At 55.2% G+C, this 9,447-nt stretch overlaps 1 protein-coding gene and 1 non-coding gene across 2 annotated transcripts; both read right to left on the bottom strand.

Moving 5' to 3' along the window:
• Positions 1-542: 542 nt before the first annotated feature.
• On the bottom strand, positions 543-725 carry LOC142589154 (U2 spliceosomal RNA). Its single transcript, XR_012829842.1, has one exon. It is a non-coding gene; the product is annotated as a U2 spliceosomal RNA (small nuclear RNA).
• Positions 726-1,060: 335 nt separating this feature from the next.
• On the bottom strand, positions 1,061-6,408 carry LOC142588757 (uncharacterized). The gene is made up of 4 exons (XM_075700576.1): positions 6,346-6,408; positions 2,518-2,812; positions 2,053-2,449; positions 1,061-1,625 (listed from the first exon to the last, which is right to left on the bottom strand). Exons 1-4 carry the CDS (start codon positions 6,406-6,408, stop codon positions 1,061-1,063), a joined length of 1,320 nt encoding a protein of 439 aa, XP_075556691.1.
• Between the last annotated feature and the right edge of the window lie 3,039 nt (positions 6,409-9,447).

Below are 9,447 nucleotides of genomic sequence, written 5' to 3'. Positions count from 1 at the left end.
AGTCGAACGCCAGCACGCGTCCGAGGGCGTCAAAGGTTACGTAAGGGTCGCGCAACATATTTCGGTTAAAAACAAGCACTCCAACACTGCTCGAACGAGTGGTGGCGTACGGAAAGAAGCAATCAATATTAAAAGCGGGCTTAAACTTCAAGTCATCGCTTAATTTAAAGAAAAAGTTCGTCTCTTGCGAGATGACGACGTCGCAAGCCGACGAATGCCTGCTTTTGGACGTTACGAAAGGCATGCACATTAATGGTGATCTCTCTAAGGTTTAAGATCCATAGTGCTATAATATCAGAGAAAGCACCTTTATATACTGAACGTTTTTCTGTAACGTATACTAAGAAAGTATAGCCTTCCCCTTCTGTAATTGAAGCTAGCTTTTCCGCTAAACTTGATTGTCTAGTGGCTGAGCTTTTCAAAAATTACCGGGGGCACATGAAACCTCGATTTACAGCGTGTCACTAATGATATACCGTATGAGGTGCATAATGTTCTTAATTCTGATGTTAGATTGAATAAGGTTATCCCACCCCCGTAGGGGTGAGTGGGCCGATCCCGGAGGCAGTGCAATACCGGGCCAACTTGTGGCGGAGATGAAGCAAGCTTCAAGCACTCCGCCCCATTCCAAAAATAAGTTTAATGTCTTACGTCCAAATACGACCTGTATCAGATATTACGCTGATAAGAACACATTGTTTTTATTCACATGTTCAAAAAAACATAAGGGGTAAGGAACAAAAAAAGTTGACATTAAGGAAACAGTAAGGGGGAAAAGAAAAGGCTAAGGCTAATAGTCAGTCTATAGTCAGTCAATGTAAGCATGATTTACCACGGGTGGATAGAACCTGCCCAGCGCTGGGAGGGGGGGTCACAGCCGAGACAACCCTTATCGGGGAGCGACGTGTTTATTCTACATCGTCCTGGACGCGGAGATCACGTCGCTCATTACCAGTTTTATTAAACAGCCGAAGGTAGGAGGGTGAAAAGAGGCGTCGCATGATTGTATCATTGTTAGTGTCCCATAAACCCACAGCACCAACGACGACGGCGTCGACGGTCACGCGCTGGTACCGTTGTGCGAAATGGAGACGTACGGGTTCATATTTGGTGATTTCAGCGGAGCGGGCTGCAGAGAAGGCGTCTGGTCTGTTGTCGAAGGGGCAACAACATCGAGGACGATCGCCTCCTCGCCGCGTGCCATGACGAGGTCCGGACGTAGGTTGGTGTTGCCGACCGGGCGATTTTCATAGATGATGGTAAACCGGTTCCGGCTGGCAGTGCGTAGTAGTGCCGCTATGCTGTTATGACGGGCCGTGTACATAGTGGGGGTCATGCAGTGGCAGAGCACGTGGGGCAGAGCCTCCTTCTCGTACCCACAGGCTCTGCACCGCTGGTCACGGCCGGTCATCCACGGGCAGGCTCCGTTCAAGGGCCGAAGGTTAAGCCGGGCCTTGTGGATGAAGCGCCAGTCCGCAAACCGGGGGAAGGAACCGGAGTGCATGAAGTGGGAGCTGGTGGGGTCGGCGGCCATGCACTGCGGCACCTCGCCCTGGTTGGGTTTGCTGCGGAGAACTGCGTCCCTGGCAGCCGATTGAAGGGCGCGCAGCGTGCGGATAACCGTCCTGCGGTGGAAAGAGGTGAGGGTTTTATCACCGCAGGTTATCCAGACGCCCTCAGAGTCTAGTTGCCACAGCACACCCAGGCGGCGGGAAGCCTTGCGTGCCTCCCTCCAGGCAAACCGAAGCTGGCGCCCGGAAGTCGCCCTCCGTGGAACCGCTGATGTAGTTATCGACGCCTCTCTGCTCCGCCGGCCGGCGAAGACGCTAGGAGACCACCTCAAACAGGCCCTCCTACGCCATATCGCGAACCTCTAAGGCGGATGACGTGAGCAGTTTAAAGGCGCTGTCAACCCGGCAGACGTCGCTGAGCTCGGCAGCGAGTGGTATGGCCGCAGCTCCCGACTGTGGGATCTCTACATACTCGTTAAACGCACTTGGCGGAAGATAGAGCGTCCTCTTTAGTAGGGCACGTAACGCATCAAGACGTTGCCAGTGGTCTTTCCCCAGGGTGCCGCATCGCATCATGAAATTCAGACCCGGGAAGACGAATGTCCGAACCGCGTCCAACCGCTGCCAGGGGGCCAGCAAAGATGTTAGTAGTGCTGTACCCCGTTGAATGGTCTGGTCGATGATGTTGACGACGTCGTCGTTAAGTACGCGGAAGCCCACCCTACCACCCAGAAACTTCTGGGCGTCGAAATCTGCCATGGTAGGGATGGCAGCACCCGCAACCGTGAATCTCGATGGTCTCGTCCCCACCGGATGGGCCGCGCACAGGTGGAGTGAGCGGCATTTGGCGGGGTTAAGAGCGACATCGAGCTCCGAAGCGAGGGCTTCGATATGGTCGATGCGGGCCTGCAGCATCCCAGGACTGGTGTCCTGGGATGCTGCAGCCTCGTCGCCAAGGGAATTAAATCGTCGGCGTATGCCAAGATGTTGTGTTGACGATCAACACCCTGTATGATCCGGATGATGGGTTCGACGACCAGGTTGAACAAGAGCCCGCTCAGAGGCCAGCCCTGACAGATCCCAACCAGCATGGAGATAGGCGCGGTGATGCCGTCAACAGCGACGCTCCTCGTACGGTTGTTGGCGTACAGTTCGGCTATCAGGTCGACGAAAAGACTACCCGCGCCGGCTCCCCGAAGTGCATCCAGCAACGACTGATGAGGAATGGACCCATAGGCGTTGATGTCAAGTAACGCGACGCAGATGTCCTCATGGCCGCTGCGGGCTTTGTCGAGGCGTTCCTGGACGACAACGTTGTGCTAAAACACTCCATCATGCAGAAGACACCCCTTCTGGCAAGGGGATAGGATGTGGTGCTCCCCCAGCCAGTCTTGCATACGCCCACACTGGCACTTGGCATACAGCTTGGCGGCTGTGTTGCACGCAGTAATAGGGCGCCAGTTGCGGGGGTCGGACTTGTCGCCTTTCTTGTGAAGAAGGATTGTTCGGGATGGTTTCCAGCTTTCGGGTGTGCGATGCTGGTGTAGACATACGTTGTAAAACGCCGAGAAGAGCTTCCTTTTCGGGGTCCTCCGCCTTCCAATGGTGGTACGTGAAGCGGTCCTCCCCAGGCGCGGTGTTCTCGGACCGCTTGAGCCTGCAAGCCACTTCGGCCGTGAAAGGGTCGAAATTAATCTCATCCGCGGCAGGAGTTCGCGCAAGAAGGATGGAAGTGTTGGCAGACCTTTGGACCCAGGTGGTCTCAAAGTGGTCATCCAGGGCCTTACCAATTGGGACAATTTTCGAGAGGCCCGCCAGATATCAGCTCCCACAAACATTCAAGACATTTCAGAATGGGTTCAGCAACTACACGCAGACGCCCAGACGCACACTACCACTCTGCCCCCCGAAACCGCTCTCACTACGGTTGATTCCAAGCTTCTACACATGTGGGAAGCCAAACAGTCTCTTCTCAAACGGTGGAAGAGGCAACGGTTCAACCGAAAACTAAAACTCAGAATTGCCAAATTAGACCTCCAGATCCAGGAGTACGCCACACAACTGGCCTGCCAGCAGTGGGGCCAGGTATGTGAAAGCATGCATGACAACCTCGATAACAAGCGCACATGGCAACTCTTGCGACACTTCTTAGACCCTACCACATCGCGCACACACCACAACCATAGCATAAAGAAACTGCTACATGCACACAAAACAATCTCAACGGATTCTTCGACGACCTCCGCCATAAACATCTGCCTCCCGCTCAGAAGTATGACATGCCAAAATATACTGGCGAACCCAACGACCTACTTAGCGCCGCTATCACGGAAGCAGAGGTTCGCCATGCCCTCGCCACCCTGCGCACAATGTCAGCACCAGGCCCCGACCTTATTAACAATAAAATACTCCGCAATCTAGACGAGAACTCTGTCACAGCCATCACGGCATACTTCAATCACTGCTTTGACACTGGCACCCTAGTTCGTGGAAAGATGCCAGGGTAATTTTTATCCCAAAGCCAAACAAACCCCTCAACACTTCTAATCTCAGGCCTATATCACTAACCTCTTGTCTAGGTAAAACACTCGAACACGTCATCCTCAACCGACTCAGTAAATACATGGAGGACAACAATCTTTATCCATCAGAAATGGTAGGTTTTCGAAAATCTCTCTCATGCCAAGATATCATGCTTCGAATGAAACATGACATCATTACACCCAATAGCAGTCTAGATACGCAAGCAATTCTCAGTCTGGACCTCCACGGCGCCTTCAATAACGTTTCACATTCCGCCATCCTCCGAGAGCTTAATCTCATTGGGGTTGGCGGAAAGACATATGACTACATATGTACCTTCTTATCCAACCGTACCGCAACGATACACATAGGCACAGAGCAATCCCTGTCATACGCTTTAGGTAGCTACGGCACGCCCCAAGGCTCAGTGCTGTCCCCTTTTCTTTTTAATCTTTCTATGATGCCGATGGCGCAAGCATTGCGGTCTATTCCCGATCTCAAGTTTTCACTCTACGCCGATGACATCACTCTTTGGACGACTGGCGGCTCCGACGGAAAGATTCAAGACACTCTACAGGCCGCAGCAGACGCCGTCGTGGCTCATGCCGGGGCTATGAATCTCACATGCTCCCCTCAAAAATCCGAGCTGCTACTTCTGCCATCCCACCGGGGGACCGGAAAACACATGTCTAGCATAGAGGTAATCCTAAACCACATCCCCGTTACTAGAGTGGACAGGCTCCGGGTGCTCGGTTTACACATTCAAAGCAACCGGCTCAACACATATACTCTACATACACTCCAGACCACAGTCGATCACACCCTGCGTCTTCTAGGGCGAGTCTCCAATAAACATGGCGGACTAAAGGAGGCCGAACTTCTCCGCTTGATTCAGGCCTTCGTTATCAGTAAGATTACATTCGCAGCACCATATCTACATTTCCTTAAATCAGAATCAGATAAAATCGACACTCTTTTACGCAAAATATATAAATTCGCTCTCGGAGTCCCCATACGTACCTCCACTGAAAGGCTAATGCTTACTGGAACTTTCAACACACTTTCTGAACTCACAGAAGCCCACCTCACATCCCAATATAGCAGACTTTCTAACACCGCAACAGGTCGACACATTTTACAAACTCTTTCTATCACTCCGGCATCCATCATCAAGACTAAATACACCATTCCACATCACATACACGAGAACCTCTGCATCCCCCCACTTCCTAAAAACATGCACCCTGTGCATCACAAACAGCGCAGGAGGCAGCGAGCAAAGGCTCTCCAAAAACAATTCTCCACCTCTAAAGACGTGCTCTATGTTGATGCAGCCGAATATGGGAACAGAAATCATTATGCAATATCAGTCATTAACTCTCACGGGCAGGTCGCTGCGGCCGCCTCCATTCCTGGCTCTTCCTCGGAGGAGGCGGAGGAAGCGGCCATAGCCCTGGCCCTCACAATTCCAAATTCATCAGTTATCGTTAGCGACTTCAAAGCAGCCATACATAACTTCGGAGCGGGTAGGGTCTCTAAGCCAGCTTTTTCTCTCCTCTTGGCTCATCCTTTCAATCAAACTGTGGCATTAATCTGGACTCCCGCGCATGCGGGCCTTGCCGGAAACGAGGCGGCTCATGCCAGTGCCCGAGGATTTACAGTCCGGGCTCAGGCATCAGATGCGTCGGACCTCGCCACGGAGGAGGCGCCGTTCACAGCGCGGGATCGACTTATTACTTACCACGAAATCTGCACACACTACCGATTAGGCCGCTTAACCTTTCCGCCACTCATGGGCAAATCCCCGCGTAGGTGTGAAGTTCTGTGGCGACAGCTGCAGACTCGCACCTTTCCGTCCCCTTACCTCCTCCACCGCATTCATCCCGCCATTTACCTTTCTCCCTCTTGTAAATTCTGTGTATCTCCCAGAGCAGACTTAAACCATATCATGTGGGGGTGCCCTAAGCACCCCCTTCCCCCTTTCCTCAAGCAATTAATATCTAGTGAGGAGCAGTGGGAGGCTGCCTTGCGCAGCTCCAGGCCCGATCTTCAGGAGGCCATCCTGGAGTGGGCTGAGAGGATAAAGGAGGCCTACTTCAAGTAGTTCCTCCCCCCACCCTCTATTCCATTGCCCCCTTCCCTTTAAAGAGGGATAAATAAAGTTTTTCATCATCCAGGGCGGAAAGTGGGATTGGACAAAGTTGGGAGGGGCCGTCAAAGATGAGTCGGACGGCCCGCCTGCGGTTGCACCTGCACAGCCTCTGGATGTCTCTTGCGTTATGAGGGTTGAAGGGACGCGGGGGACGGTCACCAGAGCATGGGGCAGCTTGACCGAGGTGGCCACGAGGTTCAAGGCCTCATCCCAGACCTCCATAGCCCTCTCCCAACCCTCAGGGTTAGGCGGCTCCCCTACCAAGGCTCGTAAGGAGGTGTCGTGGTCCCGAAGCAGTCAGGTGGTATCAGGCGGGCTGTCGTCGACGGCGACAAGTACCGGCTGTTCCGGAGCTGTCGCCACACTGTCAGGTGGACCTGGTACACCGGCCGGGGAGAGCCCCGGGTGCCAGGTAGTGGGGACAGTGGTGTAGCTGCAGACGCCGATCAAGAGTGTTCGCTAGACGGTCAGCCGTACTGGGCGTTTAGGTCCGGGGTGGTGTTGTGGTTGCGCGGCAGGAATGGAGGCCTGGGGGTTATCGATAGGCGCTGAAGGAGGGGCAGGCGCACGTGGGCCTCGCCGAGAAGCCGCGCGGGCCAGGGAATCCTGCTTCGTGTGCCACAGGGTGTGGTTCGCGAGACCTCGGGTGGATGGAAACGACGCCTCACAGTGAGGACACTGGTGGCGGGCCCGGGTGGTAGGGGCCTCCAAGCTGCGTTCAGTGAAGCAGGCGTGGCCGGAAGGCCTCTGCGCGAGCTCGGCCGCACAGAGAGGGTACCGGTTGTGCTTGGTGTTGATGCGGACCCCGTCTTCCTGCTCCAAGTGGCGCCAACGAAAAGTCCACGATGCGCCTCCGTAGGAGGCCCGGCAATCTGCTTCGCAGCAGCTGACGACGCTCGGGAACGGGAGGTACAAGTAGAGTACCTGCCCTTCCCTAGACAGTTGTCGAGTAGGACTGGATGTACTGGAGGTGGCCGGGGATGCCTCCGAGCTCGCCAGGGATGACCGGGCCTAGGCTCCTAATGTCAGGCACCTGTTCGCAGACCTGAAACATCGTGGGAACCGCCGCGGGCGCGAAGGGGTTGTCATGCGGCCAGAGGGGGACACCAACGCGCCAGAAGGCCGGAGATGGAGGGGTCTGGCCAGCGAAGGTTGCCGGTGAACTGCAGGCGGGGCCCAGGACTGGATCAAGACGGCACCAGGGCAACGACCGGGAGGATTTTGTGACCCGCAAGTCAGGAGAGTCCACGCGAAGGCAGGCGCCGCCATGTTATGGGTCCGCCGGGGGAGCTGGCGGAGAGGGTTGAATAAACCGCCGGCTCACCAAGCACCAGGCAGGGCCCAGAACAGGGCCAAGACACGGCCACGGCACCAGGGCATTGGGAGGCTCCTTGATCCTTAGTTCAGGCCAGTCTAGGCGAAGGCAGGGGCCACCGGATGGTGGGCCCGCCGGGTGAACAGGCAGAGACGGTGCAAAACCGCTGGCACACCAAACACCAGGAAGAACCGGGCCGTGGGCTGGTTGCAGGCCCAGAAGCGCCAGGAGGGTAGGCCGGGCAGCAGAATGGCACTAACTCCGAAGGCTCATACCCTCGCAGGGATCAGCACACACCCCCGAACGATGGTCTTCGGAGTTTGCGACCTGTAAATATGCGCCGTACAAGCTTCCTGCAGCACGTGGGACCCGTGGAGCTCCCAGGTGCAAGGGTAAGAACGATCTGCTTCTTAACCAAAAGGCCGAGAAGGTACAACGCTTTGATCTTGGCCAAAAGACCGACAAGCTACTGCACTTTCATCTTAGTCAAAAAGCCAAAAAGCTACTATACTTTGATCTTAGCCAAAAGGCCAAAGGTCAAGATCAAAGTGTTATAAAAAAGGCGACGAGTCCGACCCCCGCAACTGGCGCCCTATCACTCTGGGGAACACAGCTGCTAAGCTGTATGCCAAGTGCCTAGCTGGGCGTATACAAGACTGGCTGAGGGAGCACCGCGTCCTCTCCCCATGACGGTGTGTTGGAACATAATTTTGTCATCAAGGAACGCCTTGACAAAGCCCGCAGCGTTTCTTGACTTCACCAACGCCTACGGGTCCATTCCCCATCAGGCGTTGTTACACGCACTTCGAGGAGCGAGCGCGGGTGAACCATCATCGACCAGGCCATTCAACGGGGTACGGCACTACTAACATCTTTGCTGGCCCCCTGGCAGCGGTTGGACGCTGTTCGGACCTTCGTCTTCCCGGCTCTGAATTTCATGATGAGATGCGGCACCCTGGGGAAAGGCGATTGGCAACGTCTTGATGATGCGCTACGGCCCCTACTAGAGAGGACGCTTTATCTTCCATCCAACGCGTCGAATGAGTATCTTTATAGAAGCCCACAGTCGGGAGCTGCGGCCATACCACTCGCTGCCGAGCTTAGCGACCACTGCCGGGTTGGCAACGCCTTTAAACTGCTCATGTCCTCTGACTTAGAGGTTTGCGAAATGGTGCTGCAGGGCCTGTTTGAGGTGGTCTCTAAGCGTCTTCGCCTGCCGGCGTAACAGAGGGACGTCGAGAACTACCTCAGCGGGTCCACGGAAGGCGATTTCCGCGCGCCAGCTACGCAGCTTCGTTCTGCCTGAACGGAGGCACGTAAGGCGTCTCACCGCCTGGATGTGCTCTAGCAACTAGACCCTGAGGGCGTCCGAATAACCTGCGGTGAAAAAACCCTCACCCCTCCCCACCGCAGGAAGGTTATCTGCACGCTGCGCCCCCTTCAATGGGCTGTCAGGGACGAAGTTCACGGCAAACCTAACCAGGGCAAGGTGCTGCAGTGCGTCGCCGCTGACCCCGCCAGCTCACTTATGCACTCCGGGTCCTTCACCCGGTTTGCAGACTGGCGCTTTATCCACAAGGCTCGGCTTAACCTTCTTCCCTTGAACGGAGCCTGCCCATGGATGACTGGACGGGACCAGCGTTGCACAGTCTGTGGGTATGACAAGGAGACTACCCCACGTGATCCGCCACTGCATGACGAACAGCACTTTGTACAGGGCCCGTCATAACAGCATAGTGGCGCGACTACGTACTGCCAGCCGAAACCGGTTCACCATCCCCTATGAAAATTGCCCGGTCGGCAACACCAACCTGCGTCCGGACCTCGTCATGGTGCGCGGAGAGGAAGCGATAGTCCTCGATGTTTGGTTCCCCCTTCGACAATAGACCCGAGGCCTTCTCCGTAGACCGTGCCGCCAAAATAGCAAAATGTGAACCCGTGCGTCC

Source organism: Dermacentor variabilis, chromosome 7, assembly GCF_050947875.1.
Source record: "Dermacentor variabilis isolate Ectoservices chromosome 7, ASM5094787v1, whole genome shotgun sequence".
NCBI lineage: Eukaryota > Metazoa > Arthropoda > Arachnida > Ixodida > Ixodidae > Dermacentor > Dermacentor variabilis.
Note: the sequence above shows the minus strand (reverse complement) of the source record. Positions and strands in the feature narration are given on the sequence as shown.

Coding starts and splice junctions, on each gene's coding strand:
- LOC142588757 (XM_075700576.1), bottom strand. CDS start 6,408: ATGGAGGTCTGGGATGAGGCCTTGAACCTCGTGGCCACCTCGGTCAAG. Junction 2,813..6,345: donor TCAAGCTGCCCCATGCTCTG/GTGACCGTCCCC, acceptor GTTGTCGTCCAG/GAACGCCTCGACAAAGCCCG. Junction 1,626..2,052: donor ACCCTGGGGAAAGACCACTG/GCAACGTCTTGA, acceptor TTTCCACCGCAG/GACGGTTATCCGCACGCTGC.